Raw genomic sequence first — 26,184 nt, 5'->3', positions numbered from 1 at the left:
ATTTCACAAAAGAATACCTAAAAGGTTTTCTGAAAGATTCCCTGGGTTTTTTAAGGAATACCTGGAGAATTTTGTTAAGGAAAGTTTTGAAGGTAATTTTGCGAGATTTTCTAAAGGGACCTCTGGATGAATTCTTAGAGGATGATGTGAAGGAATCAGAGTTTTTTTTAAGAACTCCTGGAAATATTTCTGAATGAATCCGTGACAAAAATCCCTTTAGATCCTTTGGAAGGATTATCAAAGTAATCACTGGAATTTTTTAAGGATCCATGGAGGAACTACTGAGGAAATCTATGGGTCTTATAATGGAATGCTACAAAAAATTGGGTGGACTATGGAAGTCTAAAGAAAACCGAAGAAATTTTTGAAAGTGTTCCTAGGAGAATCCCTTAAAAAATGTTAAAAAATCTAAGAAGCATATCACAATCTCTGGGGGATTTTCTAGAGAAATCTGGGGAGCGGAATTCAAAGGTACAACACTGATGTTACTTGGTATTCTGTTTAGAGGGTTAGAAAAGTCGGTACAAGAGGGAATACATTTCAAACTAATGTATCTTCATTGCAAAATATGCTATTATTTAATTCTGTTCGTTTATTCCGGAGGTTGGGATTAAAACAACTAGTGTCAAACATAAGATAAGAAAGAAATTAGAAAGTCATCACATAAGTGACGATCAAGTTCATGCATATATTTATATAATGGGAAATTGCGACTAAGTGGTTTAACCGAGAATTCCATGAGTCTTGTTCTTCAAGGTAATGAACGACAAATATTTGTTCAACCTATTTGTCGAAGTACAATTACCACTCCACTTTGCTGACTGTTTCGCCCGGGAAGTACCCCTTAATGCTACAATTGACTGTAATTGTCTCTTTAACAATCACCGCTTTGCTTAATAGATCTACTCTACACTTCAACATGCACCACTCACCGTTCGATTCCCTTCAGCAGCGATCGGTACTTCTTGGACATGAGCGCACCGCCACCCCAGGCTGCATCCACGTGCATCCAGAGATTGTACTTTTTGCACAGATCCGCAATCTGTTCCAGCGGGTCGAACGCTCCAATCACGGTAGTTCCGGCGGTGGCCGATACCATGAACGGGACGGCTCCCTCTGCTTTGGCACGTAGAATTTCCGACTCTGGTGGGGGGGAGGGGAAATGGAAGGTTGAGAAGTAGGTCGGGATTATGATTGAATGATTGCAATGTATATAGAAATGGATCATTCGCGAGTTGTTCAAGTTGTTCAACTGAACTGTCTTTGACTTCAACAGGTACTGAGTATCTACTTATGGTTCACCATGAGTTCTGTATTCAAACATGCAAATCTAATCTTTTTACAAAATGCACACAAATACTTGTGATTAGTCATGAGTTCTCATTTTTTTTATAAAAATAGTTTCTTGAATAGTTTTTTCGAGTCCAGAAGAGATTCTCGCACGATCTTTTGAAGTCTACTGTAGATATTTGTAATTGAGTTCTAATTATTATGTCTGAAGATGAAGTCTCACTATATAACTCCCGGGGTATGTGACGAGGTTGGTAGAATAAGAATAGATGTTTCTGCGTTGACGTTCCAAACACGAAAGAGGACGAGTCCTCAGTTTATTCCTCTTTTATGCTATTCACATTTTGGCACTTCTAATTGTTAAGGTTGGTATTGCTCACTGTCATTAGACAGTAGCTCAAATTCGAATATAACAACTTCTTGCCCTTTTAAGAAAGAATACACAAAAATACAAATTAAGAAAAGTTACAAATGTTCGATAGCTGATATGTCAGCAAGGTCTTTCTAATTCTAGATCAACAATTCAGAAAGTTCCATAAGGAACCGATCTTACTCTTATACTAAATGACTCCTAATCTTCAGTAAACAAAATCATCACTTAAATTCGGCCGACGTGCCCTCTTGGATCGCCTTGGTGGTTCGTTCGATGGATCCGCCTTACGTTTTCGTCTTCTTCGATCTTCCTCAATGGAATTTCCCGTTGTCCGATTATCAGACCCGTTATCCACTCCTTCCGTTGTACAACGCTCAATAATCGCCTCTGCCATTTGGCCAGATCTGTTGAACGATACCACAACGTTGGGACGTGCCGACTGAATGCCATTATTGATCATCCTCAGTTGTACGCGATGTGCGGTAGTTACCACGCTTCCAATTTGAATCTGAATTGTATCCATCACTTTCGTCGTCCGAGTCGCGAGTTGTCATTCTTCCCATCAGCTCATTCAGGTTTTCGTCGACACTGGGTCTTGTACTAGGTCCTTCTTTGGGGTCATCCTCATCAATAGAATGAACACGGTGATTTAGCAAATTTTTCAACGCATAACATTTGCGCTTGATGTGCCCTCTCATATTACAAAAATCGCAAATCATATTGGCGTACTTGGATTTATTATTCCGCGGCGTCCTCAGTAGTCCACCTCTGCTGGATGAATCGATCCTTCCGGTTCCTCGCGGAGTAGATCTGAACCCTAACCTATCTTTAACCGAGCCTCTGTTCAAGTTTCTTGCAGCTTGATAAGTCAAAGCTAATTTATCGTAACTCGTTCTACGGCCCTGATGACCTGGAGTATGAAGAGCTCCCACTTGGCTTATCTCGGTATCGGTATTCAAGGACACGGCATTATTGGTTGCTATCTCCCAGGTTGCAACTACTTTCTCAACTGTTTCCAAAGTGGGGTTATCTTCATTTAAAAGCCGTTGTTGCAAACTTTTGTCCCGTACCCCTGCTACAATGCGATCTCTAATGGCGGAGTTTTTAAAATTCTCGAAACCGCAAAACTCCGCAAGTAGCTTGACCGCAAGGATGAAGTCCTCTACTGACTCGTTGGGCAATTGAACTCTATTGTTGAATTTAACACGCTGAATGAAATCGGTCTCGGTTTTGTCCAACCTAGATTTTAATTTCCTGATCATCTCATCATAAGAGACCTGAGTAAGCTCGGTGTTTGGAAACAATAGTTTCAATTCCGTAAAAACGGTTGGTCCACTCATCGTAATGAAATACGCCTTGTAATTTTCTTTTTCGACCTTGTTCATTGAGAAAAAATAGGTCAAACGTTCAACCCAGTCCGAAAACTTTCCGCCTCGGCGGTATGGCTCGATGGTAAACGCCATGTTGGATTGAGCCATTATTCAATTACTTTGGGGTCACCTTGCGACACGTAGTATGCGCTACACCAGCTAGCTACCTTGTATGGCACCACAGGACCGATGCTTTTTGATCAATTCCTTCGGATGACGCTACCAGATGAAGTCCAAAAAGACACAACCAAATCCACTCGTACAGTACGTACACCCTTTCGTCGAGACAAACTCGCTCTAGCCTTAGCGAAAACTTTGTACGGTACCTACTTGGTCCACCGTAGGCTCACCTCACTTAAACTGTTGAATATGTTTCACAATGGGATTTCCACTATGCTTTATTTGCCTTTAAAGAATATTGCACGCGATAAAAAAAAATATCACTTCACCCCTGACGCTACCGACTGTAACCTTTTGTTGCGTCCACTATCGGGTTTAGTCTATTAAATTCACTTGTTTCGCACAATGAAGCACAAACGATCTTTTCACGTGGATTTCTCCTCGCAGCCACTATTATGTCTGAAGATGAAGTCTCACTATATAACTCCCGGGGTATGTGACGAGGTTGGTAGAATAAGAATAGATGTTTCTGCGTTGACGTTCCAAACACGAAAGAGGACGAGTCCTCAGTTTATTCCTCTTTTATGCTATTCACATTTTGGCACTTCTAATTGTTAAGGTTGGTATTGCTCACTGTCATTAGACAGTAGCTCAAATTCGAATATAACACTAATGACATTCCTGGAGGAATTTTATTATTTTTCAACTAGACACATGCTATATCTTGGAGAACACTAAACTCAAATGAGGAATAAACCTAAAAGTAAGATATTGGTTGATGATCTTCGATTATTATTACTTAGGGAACTTGTACATAAGGTCAAATAGTTGACTTGTTTAGATTCACATACATTAGTGTCAAGCTCTAATTCATTTAGTATGATAACCCTACGATAACACTCAAAGTTGATCGTCAATCCTATGAATCCAAGCTTCCATTGGTCATTCGATTACTATACAAGTTCTCTGGTAATTTAATGTCCGTTTGTCTGTGATAGAAACTCAAAAAGCGAAAGGTCCAACAACCTACCTAGATGATCCACCCTGATCTTGCCGATGGCATCGGTACGGATGGGATACACGTTGTCCGACCCGATGCCCATGAACGATGCCAATTTTTTCACCGAGTAATGAGCGTCTTCAGATGTGAAGATTACCAAGCGCGGAAGTGAATGTAATCCTTTTGTCTGTAATGAAAACAAAACAAAAAATACCGGTTAAAGAAAACAGAGAGTGAGAGGGACGTGGTAAATCATGCGTTAACGAGGAGAACAAAGAGCGCAAATTAATTAAAATGATTGTAGAACGGCTACTACCGATTATCAATCATCGGACGGAACAGGTTGGCGGCTAGGCAGGCAGTCGATGGTCTAGCCGGGTCTGAGATTGAGGCTGCCCTCAATGGGGAAGATCACGACGAGCACGCTGTGCGAAATTGGCGGGTTAGAATCTGATCATCGTACGTAGATTTCATTGATGATAGAATTGTAATTGACGTGACGGGGCAGCACCTCGCGCGATCGATTGGATTGCTCTGGCTATACATTATGTCTACAAAATGACGAGTCAATTTCAAACGGGTTAAATGTGGCTGGGAATCATTTTTTGTTATGGTTTCGTTCAGTAAGCGGCTCCATTAGCGAAACCAGATTTTCGATTATCATCAAAGCATTGTTTATTTACTATACGGATTCCGTCACCGGCATACGAGCGATCATTCATCGACAGGCTGATCGTGGTGGCGGGTTGATGTAACGGTTCTGATTATTTATTAATTTGTATTGTCATATTCAATCATCTCGGAAGGAAACTGCTTGTATGTGTAATTTATAAAATTTGTGCCTTTGAAATACTGATGCATGTATGACCCATACAACATTTAAATTGATAAATCAAATCTTAACGCTATAGTCCCGTTATATCAGTTGTGTGGAGCAGGGTGGCTGTTGCGTCATCTGTGGGTGGCTGTTGTGCTGCCTATAATGTACAAACCGGTGAGGTTGTTCCATATTAGTTTGCACAATATTCCTTACGCTAACCACCACCGCCGATCAGGCTAAGGCCGGGGTGGCCTCTGCTGTACATAGTAGCCGTCTCCATTCCACTCGGTTCATGGCTGTTTGTCTCCAGTTCCGCACTCTGCGTAGGGTCCGCAGATCGTCCTCCACTTGGTCGACCCACCTAGCTCGCTGCGCTCCACGCCTTCTCCAGGTCCCGTCTTCCATCTGCACTTCGCCGTAGATGGTACGCAACACCTTCTTCTGCACGTAGGGTCCATGTTTCGTGCCCATAGAGGACGACCGGTCTAATCAGCGTTTTGTAGATGGTTAACTTCGTGTTACGGCGAACTTTATTCGATCGTAGAGTTCTGCGGAGTCCAAAGTAAGGACGATTTCCTGCCACAATGCGCCTCTGAATTTCTCTGCTGGTGTCGTTGTCGGCGGTCACCAGTGAGCCCAAGTACACGAATTCTTCAACCGCCTCGATTTCATCACCGTCGATATAAATTCGGGGTGGCGGGCGCGTTGATTCCTCCGTGAAGCCCTTTGCCATCATGTACTTTGTCTTCGACACATTAATGACTAATCCGATTCGTCTGGCTTCACTCTTTAGTCGGATGTACGTTTCTGCCATCGTCTCAAATTTACGAGCAATAATATCAATATCATCAGTGAAACCAAGCAGCTGAACGGACTTCGGAAAAATCGTTCCACTCGTGTTTATCCCCGCTCTCCTAATTACACCCTCTAGAGCAATGTTGAACAGCAAGCACGAAAGACCATCACCTTGCCGTAACCCTCTGCGAGATTCGAAGGGACTCGAGAGTGTCCCTGATACTCGAACTACGCGCATCACTCGATCCATCGTCGCCTTGATAAACCGTGTCAGTTTGTCCGGGAATCCGTATTCGTGCATAATCTGCCATAGCTGTTCTCGATCGATTGTATCATACGCCGATTTGAAATCGATGAACAAGTGATGTGTGGGCACGTTGTATTCGCGATATTTCTGCAACACCTGGCGGATGGCGAACATCTGGTCCGTTGTAGCGCGTTCACCCACAAATCCAGCCTGATATTGCCCCACGAACTCTCTTGCAATCGGTGATAGTCGGCGGCATAAAATTTGAGAGAGTATCTTGTAGGCAGCGCTTAGTAGTGTGATCGCGCGATAGTTCCCGCAATCCAACTTGTTGCCCTTTTTGTAGATGGGACACATGATACCATCCATCCATTCCTCCGGTAATACTTCCTCCTCCCAAATCTTGGTAATGACCCAGTGTAGTGCTCTCACCAGTGCTTCTCCACCGTAACCACCGTATTTTAGAAGCTCGCTTGGTAGTTGATCTGCTCCAGCGGCTTTGTTGTTTTTCAACCGGCCAACCTCCTCCTCAATCTCTTGGAGGTCAGGGGCCGGAAGTCTTTCGTCCTGTGCACATACTCCTAGATCTGTTACCACGCCACCTTCGGTACTTGCAACGTCCCCATTGAGGTGCTCATCGTAATGCTGCCGCCACCTCTCGACCACCTCACGCTCGCTCGTGAGAATATTCCCGTGATCATCTCGGCACATGTCGGCTTGTCGGCTTGTGGCACAAAGCCTCTGCGCGAGCGGTTCAGCTTCTCGTAGAACTTTCGTGTGTCCTTAGCGCGGTACAGCTCTTCCATCGCTTCGCGATCTCGTTCTTCCTGCTGGCGCTCGCTTCTTCATCCGGAAGACTGAGTTCTGCCTGTTCCGCGCCTGTTTGTTACGTGCCTCATTCGCTCCCGTACGGTGTAGTAGCATTCTCGTCCATGTTGCATTCTTCTCGTTTTTCAACTGTTCACATTCGCCGTCGTATCAGTTGTTTTTGTGATTCGGAGTCGCGAAGCCTAGTGCTGTAACCGAGGTACTACCTATGGCGGATCGGATGTCCCTCCAGCCATCTTCAAGTGTAGCTGCGCCAAGCTGCTCTTCCGTTGGTAGGGCGACTACAAACTGCTGCGCGTAGTCTTGAGCCACTTCTACGTTACGCAGCTGCTCGATGTTGAGCCGCGGCGTTCGACTTCGACGCGTGGTGATAACTGTCGAAAGTTTTGAGCGCATGCATACAGCGACTAAGTAGTGATACGAATCTATATTCGCACTGCGGTATGTGCGGACATTGGTTATATCCGAGAAGAATTTACCGTCGATTAACGTGGTCGATTTGATTTTCTGTTTGTTGGTCGGGTGATCTCCAGGTGGCTTTGTGGATATATTTGCGGGGGAAGAAAGCTACGCTAATGCGGAGTATAAAAAGCAAGATTTTTCCAACGTATAGGACAGATTGGTGAAGTACTAGATTTGTAGTAATGAGCTGAATTTTAGTATGGTGAGAAGGTCAATTCTCAGTTTCTGCAATGATATGGCGTAAAAAGTGTGGGTATTATGATTCCTTGCCTAATTTTATGCTGTTTGAGCAAAACTTTGGGTAACAGTGTTGTTGTTTTTTTCTATTTCTTGCAACATAAACAACATAGCTATCCAAAGTTTTGCTCAAACAGCATCAATTCAGGCAAGGAATCATAATACCCACGCTTTTTGCACCATTTTATTGCAGAAACGGAGAATTGACCTTCTCACCATACAAAAATTCAGCTCATTACTACAAATCTAGTACTACACCGAACGTGCCCCATTGTACAAAATATAACAGCGCGATCGCTCGAGGGATAAGGAGATATTTAATATAACACATAATCAAAAATAGAACGCCGCAATACTCGGTTGTGGATGCCGCTGGATGCCTCCCGGGATTTCTTCATTCATTCATTCATATTTTCAATAAATCAGGAAATCCCTTCAACGATTTTCGCAGGATCGCTTTCAAAGTTCTATACGTGTTCCTGCATTGATCTTGGCATTGATTCTTCTCATAATTTCTTTAAGGAATTTTTTCCGGGATTTCTTCAGCGATATTTTATGGCTTCCATCAGGGGGTTTTTCATTGACTTCTTCAAGGACTTCTTTTATGGATTATTCTCGAGATTTCATCACGGTTTCCACCAGGATTCTTCGTGGGTTTTCTCCTGGGACCCCTATCATGGATTTTTTCGTGTTACCTCAAGGGATAGCTGCCAAGATTGATTTATTGATTCTTTCAAGGATTCTTCTGCAAGATTCCTTTCAGAAACTTATCCCGGGATTCCTTCCGACATTCCTTTATTTTATTTCTTGCTTCAGGAATTTATCCCAGAATTTATCCGGCATTCTTCCCAAGCTGAATAAGGGTTTTCTCCTGTTTTTTTTTTGCAGGAATTCTTTCAGAGATTTTTTTCGGGATTGCTTCATTCATGGGGTTTCATTTGAGAATTCCTTTCGGGATTTCCCAGGATTCTGTGAGTAAATCTAGAATTCCTTCGTTAGGAATTCCTCCCGGGATTCTTTCATCAATTTCTGAAGGTATTCCTTAGCTAGCTTAGAGCTTAGAGGATTTTGAAGTTGATTCCTTGGGGGATTTTTTTCCGTGATTCAGGGTTATTTTTCGGCATCTTGTCAGGGATTCCTTCCGGATTCCTCTTCCTGAGGTTTCGCCCAGGGCCAAATCCGGGATTTCTTTCACAAATTATTTTCGAGATTGCATTAGGAGTACATCTTCCTAGGTTTTCTCTCACGTCAAGGACCTGGGATTGTATCTCACTCCCGTTAAAACTGTTAACGTATCTCACTTCAAGTTAAAACTGAATCAACAATACTGCCTATGATCGCATAACTGTCCCATATGAATAGGAAACCCAGCAAATATGGGACTGATATGCGATCATAGGCAGAAAATTTCTTCATAATACACGGTTCGTAGCTGCCGCTCTCCATCCTCGGTCACGCCCAATGCCAAGTCACGCTCCACCTGATCCGCCCATCGTGCTTTCTGCGCTCAACGCCTTCTTGTGCCAACCGGATCTGTCGCGAACACCAACTTTGCAGGGTTGTTGTCCGTCATTCTTGCAATATGCCCTGCCCATCGTATCCTTTCGACTTTCGGCACCTCCTGGATGTTGGGTTCGCCGTAGAGTGCAGCGAACTCGTGGTTCATCCTTCTTCGCCACACGCCATTCTCCTGCACACCGCCGAAGATTGTCCTTAACACGCGTCGCTCGAAAACTCCGAGTGCTTGCAGGTACACTCGGCTTTCCACGTTTTCCACTTCTGTAATCCTGTGCTCGATCTTGGCATTGCTTGCATCAATTTTTGCCTCAATTTTCGCGTTTGAGATCGAGAACATCTGTTGGATTTTGTCGAGCATTTCGCAGTCAGGATCGTCGTCGGTCAGCCTATCATCCCTGGGTCGCTTGTTGTTGTTTCCATCGCTACACGCAGACGATGTAGAGACCGATCGAGTGATCGGTGGGTTCGTTTTGCAGGATTTGATATGGCTCATATTGGCTATTGTTGATGACTGACGTTAATCAACAAAGCGATCGATGAATTCTGAAGGGCTTGCAAACGAAGAACGCTCGCGTGGATATCACTGTATAAATAGCTTATGGCAGCCGATTACTATCGAAATTGAGTCAATTGTTAGGCCACTGTTTTACTCACACTGGGTGATTTAAGGCGAAATGGGAACAGCAAAAAATCAGCCAAAACGGGAACCACTTTCACAGTTATGCTACAGCGTTCATCCCTTCAGAAACTTATCCAAAGCTGTTAAGTATTAGAATTGAATATTAATGAGCTTTGATTAAAAAAAAAGTATGGAGTTTGAACCAAAGTGGCATTTGGTTCTAATATGTGATATTTTTCTGCGTGTTATGTTGCTATAACTCAGTCAATTTTGAACCGATTCTTATGAATTTGTGTACACTGATAGTACTAATCGTGCATACATGTGTATAAAATTTCATGAGAATCGGAAGAAAATTGACTGAGTATAATGTAAGAATACGAATAGATAAATGTAAACGTAAATAAATGAAACGACCTCACCAAATCGTATGTATATTTCAGTTTTCCCATCTGTGTACACACAAACCAAGTTGTCACGCCACTATATGTTTGGTTGCGCCGCATGAAAAGCGATCAACTGCACCACAATTCACGGTATACATTGATTGACTTGTAATCACTTGCCAATCGAGATCCATGCGGAATTCCAGCTGAGCTTTTCAACGAATGAGGCTGTGGTTTTCTCATGGTCATTTTGTCCAATGATTGATTGATGAAGGAAGGGGATTTTCGCGTTATCCTGCTGCGATATTGCATTGAACAGCATTTTGTCTCCATACAATCGTATGGTATTCGATTGAACTAAGTTTCTGGCACTAACTGACTGTTCAGCCGAAGAACACCGATGAATGGGTTGGGCTAAAATTAACTTCCGTCGGAAAGAAAGAAACGCCAATCAGAAGTTAGGCGTCGAATTCGAATTGGTCGCCACAGAACTGGGGGCACGTGCCACGGCTTCTCTGAATGCGGTCAACACTCTCGTGGTCTCAGCTCCGGTTTCTGCAGCAGCTGATTGCGGTGCGCATAGCGTGAGTGAATGGGTGGATAGAGGTATTTATTGTGCCGGGTCGGTTGGGCTACCCGAGCAAAGCTTGACAGCAAATTGAAAACTAATTTTGATGTTGTGATATTGCAAATTATGAAAACTCAGGTTGTTGTCATTTTGGTCGTTTTAACGGTTAAAACATCAAAAATGAGAGCAGAAAAATGTTCCCGTAACAGCAAGTTGAAAACAATTCCTGCCATCAGTGATATCAAAATGATAACTGTTTTTGCTATCAGTGCGAAAAAATGGAAAAATCGTTAAATGTATAGTTTTACGAATGACATGAAAACTTAAATGCAATATGTTAATTGCACTGATGGTATAGCATTAGTTGTATTATACAAGGTCGTCTAGAAGTTTTGAAATTGGTTAGAAACTTTAATATTTATAATAAGTTGAAGTGACAGCAAAACGAAATCAAAATTTGAATTCAAGTTGAATCAAGACAATCTGATATCAAATTGTGATATCAATTTGCTGCTGATTACAAATCGTGTTTTCGATTTGCTATCATTTTGTTGTAAGACTTTGCTCGGGTATGCAGCACACCACCACCTCAGCGCCAGCGGTAGGAGCAGGCAAACCGCCGATGATGACGGACGACTCGCGAGCTACCGTTCTGGTTTATCGATTCAATGTCAAGTGCAGCAGCTTCGTTGAGGCGGAATGAATTTTGAGCGATTTTTTTTCGTTTGCTTACGGTTGTCGGTGGATTGGTAACGAACTGTTTCCTTGTCCGGTTTTACGATGCCGGGGACAATTTGACAAGACTTTTAATTATCGAGCTGTGGCAACGGTCGATCTGATGGCGATATGCTGATAAATATGTAGAGTGCATTGTGCCTTCTCAAGCTGGAATGTTGATCATTATCGTCCAGATCATTATCTTCCTTGGGCATAGAGTATCTTTGTGCCTGCATACATGATACCTACATGATACTGATACATAAATATAAATGTGAATGAAGAAATGGTCATTAGGTACCAGAGAATGTTTGGAAGATCTTAGGAAGACCAGGCTCCAGTGGATATTCGCCTACTATTCTTTTTGGGCTTATGAATCCTTTTATGCAATTTAGTATCATCATTTCGGTATAATAATTGTCAATTTCTGTTCTGGTTCATTATGCAACTGAAATGAGTGTTGAAATTGCTAGAAACTCGAAAACCCAACTGTTGAAATGTTGTTTCGTGTTGTGATGAAACACTGATCCAAGCCGAACCAAATAGACTCAGATGTTGCTGTTCTTATGAAACTCTCAGCCATAGCGGAAGCAGTATGATAAATCATGAATCTGAATCTCTATTAATTTCCCATGCCATTCCGCAGAGCGTGAAATTCTAAGAACATTCCGCCACTGCATTCATTCACTAAATTAAGAAATGTGGTTTGATCTATAATTACAGAAGTGGTATTATTTTTATTGCGCCACTTTCCGGTCTCGCCTCACAAAATTCACTTTCCGTCTGGCTCGGTGCCACTTTTTTTTACTCAACCACACTTTCCCTGTCACCTATAGATACCTACATGGATGGTGGCAAGCTGACGACAGCGTGTCTCACTATTTACAGACATCTGCTACGTCCGATTTGCCGGCAACAACGATAGTAAACAATTGGAAAGCCACGCGTTACTCATGTTCTCAGACGGTTGAAGAAAAAACGGCACTTTGTTGAAGGGAACATTCATCGTTCAAACGATTATCTACTTACTAAGGACTAAAGTATCGAGTGGTCATACATGGCCTTACGTAGCACCTTTTTCCAACACAGTCTCCCTACTGGATATACCTGTAGATCACCACAGCAGACGGAATCGCACGTTCTGATTGATCGACGGCACTTCTCAGATATAATCGACTTCAGGACGTATCGTAGGGCTAACATCGATTCTGGTAATGGTCAAACTGCGCCCAAAACTTCCCGTCATCAGCAATGTACGGTACTGGCGACCGTCACGGTAAAACCTAGAGTGACTGCAGCAACCGGATATCGCCTCAACAATCTCGAGGCAGCGTTACCAGGCAAGGGTGATTGATGTGGCCCCTCTAGAGGACTGCTGGAGTACAGTAACGAGTACGGAAAAAGTTGACGGAACGAATGGTTCGACGAGGAGTGCAGAGCGGTTTTGAAAGAGAATAACGCAGTGCAGGGCGGGCGGTAATGCTTCAGCATGGAACCCGACAGAATGTGAAGCGATACAGACCGAAGCGGAAACAGCGGATCCGCCTCTTTCGAAAAAAACGCCACATGAAAGAAGCGAAGTGCGAATAAATGGAACTAATATGCCGTTCATAAGAAACACAGAATAACTACAAATCTAGTACTTCACCAATCGTGCCCTATTCCTCTCGATTTTATTTATTTTCTATCAATTTTTATTCATTCGTGTAGAAGGCATGCATTTCATTAATTTCAATGAGAGTCACCCAAAAATGTTCCCAAAATTATTTCTCCTATGTTACGAGTACAAGTACGAATTTGCATTTTGCATTTCAATAATCTCACTAAGACCAGCACAATAATTAAAAATGATATTCCAGATACCTAACATGAATGATGCATAAATTTCTTGAAGATTCTGACAGTATTTTTTTATTTTTTTTTCTGAATTTTGTTTTCAAAAATATTTTCCAAGAACTTAACCAAATATTTCTTCTGAAGTTTAATCAAAATATTTCCCAGAAGATCTGTAAGAACATTTTCAGTAATCATAAGACGGACATGAAGGAATGCCAGGATGAATTCCTGAATAAATATCTATATGAGTTGCTGTTGGAATCTCCGGTAAAATTCCTGCATGAATATCCTCATGAAAATCCGGGAGATAATTCAGCAAGAATTTCCAATAGAATTCATGGAGTAATTCTTGCAGGAATTCCTCGAGTAGTTCGTAAAGAAATGCCTGTAGTAATTTGTGGAGAACAACTAGAAGAATTTTTGAAGGAATCGCTGAAAAAATTTCAAGAAAAACCTTTAGAGAATGTTGGATGAAATCAATGGCAAATTTTTCAACGGAAGACCTGGAGAAATTTTAAATTTATGGATCTTTTTAAGAAATTAATGAGAAAATTCATGAAAGGTTTTCTATAGGAATTCCAGCAGAACATTATGAAGCAATCTCTAGTAAACATGGAACAATATTGGAAGAAATCAATAGAAGATTTCCTAAGTGATGTGTGAGATTTTTAAAACTTTTTTTTAGAAAGAAAAAAAAACTATTAGAAGACTTTTTAAATGAAATTAAGAATGAATTTCTACAGGAGTCTATAAAATATTAAAAAAAATCTGGGAAGAATTTCTGAGGGAATTCTCAGAGCGATTTCTGAAGAAATCTTTGCAGGATTTTTCTAGAAATCTAAGGAGGGATTCCTGAGGAAATCTATTGAAGAGTTTCTCAGTTTAAGATAATTTCAAAATATTCTGAAAGAATGATTAAAAGATGTTCTAAAAGAAACCCAGTGATACATGTGGAAGAAATACTTTGTGTATAATCTATAAATCAATTCATGGAATATTTAATTTGCTTTGTGAAAATGAAAATAAGAAAAACTCACTGGTAGTTTTTAGGGAACATCTGGAATTCCTGCAGTTTCCTGTTAGATTTGCAAGAGTTGAAGCCTAAAGATGTATTATCCAAAAAAAAAACAATTATATAAACTTAAAGAGCATCATCTAAATATTTTTCAGTTAAAGTATTTTTGTCAACACTGTAAAATGTTTAAATGAATGCGAAGGAAATGCTAGGAGGTAACCTCAAGACATTCCCCAATGAGAATGTTTACGAATTTTCAAATTCAAACTTTCATTAGAATTTTGAGTGGCAATTGATTTTACTTTGCTCATTAAAAAGCTAAAATAATTTCTCAAATAAAATAGTAGATAAATTCCCAGGTAACATGGTAAATATTCAAAATAATCAAAAAAAAAATATAATGAACTAATGTTACACGAAAGCCGACCAAGAAAACAAATGAGCCGTAAAAATGGCATTAAGTCGTCTCTACAGTCGAATATAGGTCATTGTTAACGAAGCTAATAAGTTATAAATCTTCTAACAAAGCTGATTAAAAGCCACTTTAGGCGAATCATTCGTCTGTTATACGGCCTACTCCAACTTGCCGAATCAAGTCTCTGGAAAAAGGACTGTCAAAAAAGGGACAAGAAAAAATATGTCCTAACGATTTTTTTGATGATCGATCCAGATTCCGGTTGATGGTCTTGAGGATCTTTTATTGATTCTCGTCATGCTTCTTATCTGATGCACCAACGCACCATGGACTTCGCTTTCTTAAGGCTCTAATGAGAATCGCATAGACTAATATCCATATACCGTGATTTCGGGTGAAATTGATGACTTTTTGCAGTTTTTAAATAATATTTTTTGAATACTAATTGAGGTGAATCCATTCTATGCTTTAAAACAAGTACGACCATGGTTTTCATCCGTCACTGAGGTTGAAAATTCTACTGCAAAACATTTCATTACAAAAAATATCATTTGAAATAAAAAATCAAAAATTTTACTTTCGGGATGAAATTGATCAGTCAGTGAAATGTTGTTGTAAAGTGCTGAAAATATTTTTTTCACGTGCATTAACAACCCCAGAATGCGAAAAGCTATGCAAAACTTTTACAAGTTTACTATTTTTTTTCAATTTTTAGGGTTTGAAGTTTAATAAATCTTTAAAAAACGCCTGAAATTATGCAATTTTTGTACTAAATTATATATAGATACAGGGGATACTCAAAATAACTGGGACAGGTAAAATTTTCACTTTTCAAAATATGTTTTTATTTATTTATTTATTTATATAGTATAATTCATCTGACAATATTGTCTTAATGAATAATGTTACGTACTAGCTACAATGAATTTAATCTTCTAATTTTACTGACAAATTTACTTGTGGACATACCGAATTCAAACGAGGACTCTACAGAACTAAGCATACGAATCATCGCACAGATGGGTTGATTGTAGCCGTAATTCGATCGATGGAATCGTGATTGCATCAAGCGACGCTGCCTTAACATCCTACTTGGTGCTCGGAAGTCTATCAAAGATAGGAGATGAGGGCAATCAATATCTCCGTTGAGAAGCTGGACGATGAATTTGGCCTTCTGTCAAGCCTTTCAATTCCGAGCAACCGACACCTATCAGGGTATGGCGGCAAGTTCGCTGGGTCGCGCCAAGGTAAATTTCTGAGAGCAAGCCGAATAAAACGTATTTGAACCCGCTCGATTCTCAGATTCCAAGTTACATCGTTTGGAGCCCACATAATGTTCAACTAGCTATAACTTTTCGAAAAAGGCATCAAATATTTTCAAATTTTTACTGTGAGTTCATCAACTAGTTGTGTATCAGTGGTCCAATTTTGGAAAAGATCGGGCTTTTCTACATGAAGTTAGAAAGATTCTAGAAAAAGGTATAATTATCCGATAGCCAACTTTGAGCTGTTATATCTCCGGAATCAATGAACCGAATGCAATGAAATTTTGATCACTTATGACTTATATAATGAGCTTTGAAAAACATTTGACGTAATTTAAAATTATATATATATATATATATATATATATATATATATATATATATATATAAATATATATATATATATATATATATATATATATATATATATATATATATAAGAAAAATTATAGCGATTTCATTTATTCTATGTTTTTTTAGTAAATTTATCTATTTTTCATGTGCATCGCATTACTTTTTAATTTAATGCCGGCTATTTGGTTGCTTTCCTTCGTAACATAAATATATTCAAGTCAATTAGAGAGAACTTAAATGAACTATAATTACTATCCATAATTTTGAAACGATGATGAAATTTTGAATAAATTGGTGTTATACTAGAAAAATAATCAAATCGTTTTAATTTTCTTTCATGTATAGATTTTTAAATTAAGCCAAAAGTTTTTAATAGCTCATTATTTTAGTCATAAATGATCAAAATTTTATTGCATTCGGTTGGTTGAACCCGGAGATATAACAGCTCAAAGTTGGCTATCGGATAATTATACCTTTTTCTAGAATTTTTCTAACTTCATATAGAAAAGTCCGATCTTTTCCAAAATTGTATCACTGATACACAACTAGTTGATGAACTCAAAGTAAAAATTTGAGAATATTCGATGCCCTTTTCGAAAAGTTACAGCTAGTTGAACATTTTTTGGAAAGTGAAAATTTTACCTGTCCCAGTTATTTTGAGTATCCCCTGTATGTTATAACTTCCAGAAAAGTACAATTTTATGCATAAATTTCAATGCTTATAGAACTTTAGATGACGAAATCGGATTTAGCGAATACTTGGCAGCAAGAAACATTTATTCAAATATTCATTACATTTGCGATACAGCTACGGTAACAAAAGTTTAAAAGTGTCTTTAAAGCTCGCCCAACATGCAATTTCGGAAAATATTGAATTTTATACAGAAATATGTGTCTCATGTAAACTCATCATTCAATAACTCTTGAGCCTGATGATGAACATTTTTTACAAATTGTTTTTAGTTAAAAGCGTTATTTTAATAAATAAAATTGATCCTCACGCCGATCAATTTCACCCGAAATCACGGTACTGAAAAAACAATTTTCTCCAGAATGACGAAAAGGCGAACAAAATCAGCGTGTCCGATTATCATATTTTTGTTTTGTTTTTATTAACGTGTATTTTAACATTGAGCTAATTCCACACTTAAGCCCGATTCACGTAATTGACTAAATAAACAATCGGACATTCTTAACATTTTCTTCGATGTGTGGATCATTTTGGGAAACACTGTTTCATTAGTTCTGGATCATTTGCCATTCTCAATTAAGCCAGTAGCAAACCGTTTTCAGAACAGACAAATTCTTACATCATTAGATTACATTCAGTAGTATCGGTCGAGGAAATGCTTTCATACGAAACCGAGTAAGATCGAGATATCACAATCGTTACTTCGTCCGCAGACGAACATTAAAAGTGTTAGAGTTCTAGTAGAGTTTGAAATTGGGGAGGCAAATCGGTAACTTACAGATGAGTAGGAGAAAAAGGTGATCTCGGTGTTTACTAATAAGCAACGCACGTCATACTAACATTCCTTCCCTTCCCTTCGATCATCAACGTAAAGATGTGGCCGGCGCCGTTATCGACCTTATGAGGTTTGGAATTCTCAAAGGAGGACAATGGGAACGTTGAGGACTTGTTAGAATCCCAAAATGGCCACCATTATGGCTGCCTTTGGCACCTACTCACGATTTCGAGGGCACAAATCTCTTCGTAAACAAAACCAATGCAACTGATCTTGTTATTTTAAGCTTATTACAAGTGAGCAAGAACATAATAATAAAATGCACTGTTGTTTGAAGCTTGCTTCTTGAGATTTGTGCGTTTGAAGTTCTGATGCACTGTTGAAGCGGGTTTTCAAAACGTAGGTCCTTAAGCTACTTCCAAGTTGCGTTTGTTGGTTCCATGTGTAATTTCGATTGTTCTGTTCAATCACGGAGTAGCAACTTCAAATTTTACGGTCAGCTATGAGCGGCTTTGAACACCTAATAAATTATTGAATAAATATAAAACTAGCTGGTTGAATACATATAAACTGGGTTTACGACTTCACCCTAAACGACGGTACCACTACAAAGTGTTTCCACTGCAAATGAGTGACGACAATTATTGATAATAAAGAAACACTTTTCTCGAGAATCCCTCAATGGACCAGGGACGTAATGACATAATTGAGCGGGCACCCTATCGGCGGCATTCATTAGTCATTCAATCTGTTTCAGCTGTTGTACCTGTGTGGCATGCACCTGACCCGATCTGATCGCGATTATCGTAATTCATCACCTAACGCCGCGGCGGGTGCAGGTGTTATAATGATTCATGTTTAGACATACTTAACATCAAGTTTGCTTGTATCTAAGCATTTACAGGGTGGGCTAGAATTGTGGGCGTTTGATGCTATATTTTCTATAATGTATATGGCTTTCTGAAACTTTCTTAAAGCTAATATTGTAGAATAATATAAAATCACCATTCTCCTCGATGAAGAACAGATTTCCTTCGCTAATTATCTCTCACTTGGAGTTTAAATGCTCTGCTAAATGTTCCACCCATAGTCGCCTATACTGTAGTACGAGCAAGATACAAGACCACATTAACCGGTAGCAAGGCAGTTAATGCCAGCGATCGGATGGTGAGCCTCCTTTTTTGCGCGAGTGATAATTAATTTAATAGCAGATACTAAATAAGCGTGAAAGGTTCCCCCAAGATATCAATCTCCTCACAACCACAACATCTTATTCGGACCGGCTGATGGACTTGTTCTGAGATGAACGAAAAAAAAACTGGCTTGACTGACGCGTGTCATATTCGCATAGGTCGATCAACTGGGAAATACCTGTTGTTGTTATGGGTTGGAATTGCGATCGGTGACTGTTTCCGCAACGTTGCTGGGAATTTGCAAAGTTGAGCTTTGTTGCATCGATGGATATCGATTAGCGATCGCATACAATTTCAATATAGTTTATCAATCAGCGTAAGGTCAATGGAGATTGCTAGTGACGTTACGGCTCTAATTTGCAGAAAATCTATTGCGTCAAGGTGAGCAATACGCAAATCAAAGCAATTATACAATTGACGAAGGTGAGGACAATTAACACATGGCATGGTAACAATTATTTTTGACATTATTCTCTTAATTATTCAATAATTTAAGGGTGATACGGTCAAAACTTGGTCACCCAATTTTTTTCATAACTTTGGACTGCGTACACCAAAACAGCTGACTTTTGGACCAGTAATGCTACATTATATGTAGCTTATACCATAAAATGTTCATCAAAATCGATTGAGTATTGGTTGATATATAGATAAAACCATCGACCTACCTTTTTAAAATGTTGTACAAAGGCGCTCCATAGTAAATTTTCGTAAATTTGAGGTCAGTAAAGCACAATTTTGATTATAGAACTACCAATACTGTTCCGATTTTTATCAAAATTTTACAGTTCAGTAATATTATGAAAATATGTTCTTAGTAAAATTTTGAGCCATTTTGTATGAATACTTTCAAAGTTTTAGCAGTTTGAATATAAAAAAAAACTGACCGGGTGCCACTCAAGCAAATATAACTTTGTAACGACTGGATCAAATTGAATGAAATTTTTACACAACATTTTGATATGCATACTTCACATACAGAAAAATTTTCATTGAAATCGGTTAAGTATTTCTGGCTCTATAAATAAAACAGTAAAAATGTATGAATCCTCTTTGCACAAAATTTTAAAATTGCAGATCTCAGGGTTCAACAATATCTCCGCAAATACTAGACCGATTTTGATGAAAATTTTATTACATATAATGTACCATTACTGATCCAAAAATCAGCTGTTTTGGTGTACGCATTCTAAAGTTATGAAAACAATTGTGTGACCAAAATTTGACATGACTTGACAAAATTTGACAAAATTTGACCACCTAAACAAATATAACTTTGTAACGGCTGGATCAAATTGAATGAAATTTTTACACAACATTTTGATATGTATACTTAACATACAGAAAAATTTTCATTGCAATTGGTTCAGTATTTCTGGCTTTATAAATAAAAGAGTAAAAATGTGTTCTTATTTTTTAATCCTCTTTGTACAAAATTTTAAAATTGCAGTTTTCAGGATTCACAATATCTCTGCAAATACTGAACCGATTTTTATGAAAATTTTATGGTATAAGCTACATATAATGTACCATTACTGGTACAAAAATCAGCTGTTTTGGTGTACGCAGTCTCAAGTTATGAAACACATTGGGTGACCAAATTTTGACCGTATCACCCTTTATACGATTTTAAAACAATTTGTTGGTAAAGGATTGGTAGAAACTTTTCAAGTAGTGCTATGTTCAGACTGGAAACTGAATAACTTGTTATTCAAAGTAATACTTCACCTTCAAGATAATGAGATGTTATTGACTTGATGACGTTTTTGGTGGTGATAATTTAAATAATTTGTTATTTTGATTGCAGTGATTACAATGAGTAACTCAAATGCTCTGGTGAACATAGCACATTTGGTAACACCATAAACTAATTTCACTTCCGTTAAAAATTAGCTTTATTTCATAAAAATGGAATGTTTTTTTTTGTATTCTGTGATATTCTAAGTCACCCAAACTAGTGTAGACCTCAGTTTTTCAATATAATAGCGATAGTTAGTTGTTTTTGTGTTTAACAATAATATTTCATAGTCAGTCGGAATAAAGGAACCTCTTGTAATCTTAAAGGCCATTCTGAGACATTTCAGGATATCCTAGGTTAGCCAAACTGCCCTGGTGTTCAAAACCTCGTCTATACTTGGGACAGTATTAACTACTTAGACAGACAGGAAGATACTCTATGCCCAAGGAAGCCATGGAAATTTCCTTTACTAAAAGTTACTGGACCGACCGGGAATCTCACCCGTTACCTTCAGCATGCCGAAAACCCACGCCTTAAGGCGAAACTGGAAGCATTTCCTCACTTTTTGATTTTTGATTTTTTATTAAATAACGAAGCAATATTTTCAAAATCGGTTTTCGTACACATGTAGAGGATGAATCAAGGTATCTTCTGATTTTTTTTCGTAGTGGAAAATGTTTTTCGTTTTTGCAGAAACCATTTTTGAACGAAATTTCACAAAAAAATGATTATAGAAAAAATGGAGAACTTTTTCACCATAAAAGAAAATCAGAAGATACATTGATCCATACTCTACATGTGTACGAAAACCGTTTTTGAAAATATTGCTTCGTTATTTTTAAAAAAAATCAAAAACTGAAAAATTAGGAAATGCTTCCAGTTTTGCCTTAACAGTTGGTGCTATATGGGCCCTATAAAACTGAATATTTCTCTTGTAAAGCATTAATATTAGGAATTGTGTTGTTCCTTGCTGGGCTGCACCCGTAAAAGTCCCCATTGCGAAAAACATAGGAGAAAATACGACTCGATACAATCGGCAAAGACCCACGCGACGTAATAAGGACTACGATTGGAAACTTGGAACATGGAATTCCAAGCCATTTGGTTTCGCAGGATGTGACAGGATAATCTACGACGAACTACATCCCCGACATCGTGACGTTGCAGAAGCTGTGTTGGAGTGGACAGAAAGTGTGGAAAAGCGGGCATCGAGCGGCTACCTTCTACTAAAGCTGTGGCACCACCAATGAACTGGGAACAGGATTTATAGTGTTGGGCAAGATGCGACAACGTGTGATCGGGTGGCAGCCGATCAACGCAAGGATGTGCATGTTGAGAGTTAAGGGACGTTTCTTCAACATCATTAACGTCCACTGCCCACACGAAGGGAGACCTGATGACGAGAAAGAAGCGTATTAGGCGCAGTTAGAGCAAACATACGATGGTTGCTCGCCGCGTGACGTGAAAATCGTTGTCGGCGACATGAACGCGCAGGTAGGAAGGGAGGAAATGTACAGACCGGTAATCGGGCGAAACAGCCTGCACGCCGTATCGAATGATAACGACCAGCGATGCGTAAACTTTGCAGCCTCCCGTGGTATGGTAGTCCGAAGCACCTTCTTCCCCCGTAAAGATATCTACAAAACCTCCTGGGGATCACCCGACCTTCAAACAGAAAACCAAATCGACCACGTTCTAATCGACGGTAAATTCTTCTCGGATATAACCAAACCATCCGCACATACCGCAGTGCGAATATAGATTCGGATCACTACTTAGTCGCTGTATGCATGCGCTCAAAACTTTCGACAGTTATCACCACGTGTCGAAGCCGAACGCCGCGGCTCAACATCGAGCAGCTGCGTAACGTAGAAGTGGCTCAAGACTTCGCGCAGCAGTTAGCAGTGGCCCTACCAACGGAAGAGCAGCTTGGTGCAGCTACACTTGAAGATGGCTGGAGGGACATCCGATCCGCCATAAGTAGTAGGTACCTCGGCTACAGCACTGCGACTCCGAATCACAGAAACGACTGGTACGACGGCGAATGTGAACAGTTGAAAAACGAGAAGAATGCAGCATGGGCGAGAATGCTGCAACACCGTACGAGAGCGAATGAGGCACGTTACAGACAGGCGCGAAACAGGCCGAACTCAGTCTTCCGGATGAAGAAGCGCCAGCAGGAAGAACGAGATCGCGAAGCGATGGAAGAGCTGTACCGCGCTAAGGACACACGAAAGTTCTACGAGAAGCTGAACCGCTCGCGCAGAGGTTTCGTGCCACAAGCCGATATGTGCCGAGATAATCACGGGAATATTCTCACGAGCGAGCGCGAGATGGTCGAGAGGTGGCGGCAGCTACGATAAGCACCTCAATGGCGACGTTGCAAGTACCGAAGGTGGCGTGATAACAGATCATAACAGATCCCCTAACCTCCAAGAGATTGAGGAGGAGGTTGGCCGCTGGAGCAGATCAACTACCAAGCGAGCTTCTAAAAAACAGTGGAGAAACACTGGTGAGAGCACTACACTGGGTCATTACCAAGATTTGGGAGGAGGAAGTATTACCGGAGGAGTGGATGGAAGGTATCGTGTGTCCCATCTACAAAAAGGGCGACAAGTTGGATTGTGGGAACTACCGCGCGATCACACTACTGAGCGCTGCCTACAAGATACTCTCTCAAATGTTATGCCGCCGACTATCACCGATTGCAAGAAAGTTCGAGGGGCAATATCAAGCTAAATTTATGTGTGAACGCGCTACAACGGACCAGATGTTCGCCATCCGCCAGGTGTTGCAGAAATGCCGCGAATACAACGTGCCCATTTCAAATCGGCGTATGATACAATCGATCGAGACCAGCTATGGCAGATAATGCACGAATACGGATTCCCGGATAAACTGATACGGTTGATCAAGGCGACGATGGATCGAGTGATGTACGTAGTTCGAGTATCAGGGACACTCTCGAGTCCCTTCGAATCTCGCAGAGGGTTACGGCAAGGTGATGGTCTTTCGTGCTTGCTGTTCAACATTGCTTTAGAGGGTGTAATTAGGAGAGCGGGGATAAACACGAGTGGAACGATTTTCACGAAGTCCGTTCAGCTGCTTGGTTTCGCTGATGATATTGATATTATTGCTCGTAAATTTGAGACGATGGCGGAAACTTACATCCTGAGTGAAGCCAGGCGAATCGAATTAGTCCTTAATGTGTCGAAGACAAAGTACATGATGGCAAAGGGCTCCAGGGAGGTATCACCGCGTCCGCCACCCCGAATTTATATCGACGGTGATGAAATCGAGGCGGTTGAAGAATTCGTGTACTTGGGCTCACTAGTGACCGCCAACAATGACACCAGCACAGAAATTCAGAGGCGCATTGTGGCAGGAAATCGTGCTTACTTTGGACTCCACAGAACTCTGCGATCGAATAAAGTTCGCCGTAACACAAAGTTGACTATCTACAAAACGCTGATTAGACCGGTCGTCCTCTGTGGCCACGAAGCATGGACCCTACGTGCAGAGGACCAACGCGCCCTTGGAGTTTTCGAACGGAAGGTGTTGCGTACCATCTACGGCGGAGTGCAGATGGAAGACGGGACTTGGAGAAGGCGAATGAACCACTGCTGCATCAGCTGCTGAGAGAACCAACCATCGTCCAAACCGCGAAAATCGGGAGGCTACGGTGGGCGGGTCACGTCATCAGGATGTCGGATAGCAACCCGACTAAAATGGTTCTCGAGAGTCATCCGACCGGTACAAGAAGACGTGGAGCGCAGCGAGCTAGGTGGGTCGACCAAGTGGAGGACGATCTGCGGACCCTACGCAGAGTGCGGAACTGGAGACAAACAGCCATGGACCGAGTGGAATGGAGACGGCTACTATGTACAGCAGAGGCCACCCCGCCCTTAGCCTGATCGACACCGACACCGAATTCAGGATTTGTGTCTGATCCAGTAGATATTATTTGTTTGGATGTGCTAATCACCGTTAACTGATATTTATCTGTTTTATTGATGTTTCTCGGTGAGCCAATAAAAACTATTGGTTTAAAGTTGTGACGTTTCGGCTTATTGTTTTCCTTCAGCCATCCTCGGACACTAAAATTTATTACACGAAAATACATTATTTTAACAAAAAACATTACTCCCTTCATTAATTAATATGGCTTTAATTGGATGTGCTAATCACCGTTAACTGATATTGATCTGTTTTATTGATGTTTCTCGGTGAGCCAATGAAAACTATTGGTTTAACGTTGTGAAGTTTCGGCTTACTGTTTTCCTTCAGCCATCCTGAAAACAGTAAGCCGAAACGTCACAACAATAAACCAATAGCACAGAACAGATGTGTATCTTCGAACAAATTTGAAGTTTCAAGGTGGAAGTCGTGAAATTGTCACTTGGAAAACTAGATTAGAATGCATGTGCATGGAGAAATAAAAAATCATCAAAGCGTGCTACGCCGCCTTTCTATGCTCGCTGTAGGCTAAAGCTTGACATCCACCACCAGGTTCGCTAGTGTTGAGCTATCAAACGAGCAGCACTTTTCGTGATGAAGATTCACCCCCGTGCCAATAGTTTTTATTGGCTCACCGAGAAACATCAATAAAACAGATAAATAGGTAATAGATATTATTTGTTTTGAAATTATAATTTTATTCAATTCGGTTCACTGGTTCCTGAGATATGACAATTCAAAATTTAGTTGTCTAATAAACAGTGTTTTACCAGAACGGTTCCAGGTTCGCGAAAGATTAACCAACCGAGCCCAAATTTGTACCAATGATGCACAAATAATAGGTTGACAAACAGTCAATATTTGAGAATTTTTAATGTTCTCTATCAGCCATTCCATAAAAAAACGATATAGTGCATCTCCAATTGTCGTGAAACTTGGTGGGCTTGTAGTTTTTCGGAAATTATAAGACCCGTAATTTTTTATTTCGTCATTAGGGTGACCAATTTTCATGTAGGGTGGTCCAAAAAAATAAGGTTTTTCAAAACTAAAAATTTTCAAAATCGTAACTTTTGAACCAGTTGACCGATTTTAAACTTCTTTTTTTTGTTTGAAAGCTATTGAATTGTAGTTTTCAGGAAGGGGCTAAAATGTAAAGAGTACTATAAAATATGCAAATATATTAGTTTTTTCACGTTTCCATGGTCTCGGGACCAAAGAGGTACCCTGGTTTATATTTTTATCAGAAAATTATGGAAATTAGGCGTAACGTATCAAAAAATCAGAAATGTATGTTGTTTTGTTTTTGAGATATGATTTTTTGAATATATAGAGTCATATATTTTAGTACTAGCTACTCTAAAATTGCTTGAAATTTCAAATTCTCATAAAACTATGCATAGTATTGCTTTTTAAAGTGATTCCTGGTGGTTTTGGTATCCATAATATTATAAGGAATCAAAATATAATCAAATTTAAAAAAGTGTCTTGTATGGGAAAATTTGACCTTTTATTTTCAAAAAATCATATCTCAAAAACTAAATTTTCTGATAAAAATATAAAACCAGGGTACCTCTTTGGTCCCGAGACCATGAAAA

At 40.0% G+C, this 26,184-nt stretch overlaps 1 protein-coding gene across 1 annotated transcript in view; it reads right to left on the bottom strand.

Moving 5' to 3' along the window:
- Positions 1-26,184, bottom strand: part of LOC109407253 (cysteine sulfinic acid decarboxylase) — a 45,006-nt gene that overhangs the window by 16,533 nt on the left and 2,289 nt on the right. The window contains exons 2-3 of the mRNA XM_029858852.2: positions 4,184-4,340; positions 933-1,143 (exon numbers count right to left, since the gene is read on the bottom strand). Of these exons, the coding sequence (XP_029714712.1) occupies positions 933-1,143; positions 4,184-4,340 (368 nt within the window). The remainder of the gene's footprint in view (positions 1-932; positions 1,144-4,183; positions 4,341-26,184) is intronic.

This window comes from Aedes albopictus, chromosome 2 (genome assembly GCF_035046485.1).
Source record: "Aedes albopictus strain Foshan chromosome 2, AalbF5, whole genome shotgun sequence".
NCBI lineage: Eukaryota > Metazoa > Arthropoda > Insecta > Diptera > Culicidae > Aedes > Aedes albopictus.
The sequence above is the reverse complement of the archived record's forward strand: the minus strand, read 5'-3'. Positions and strand labels throughout refer to the sequence as shown.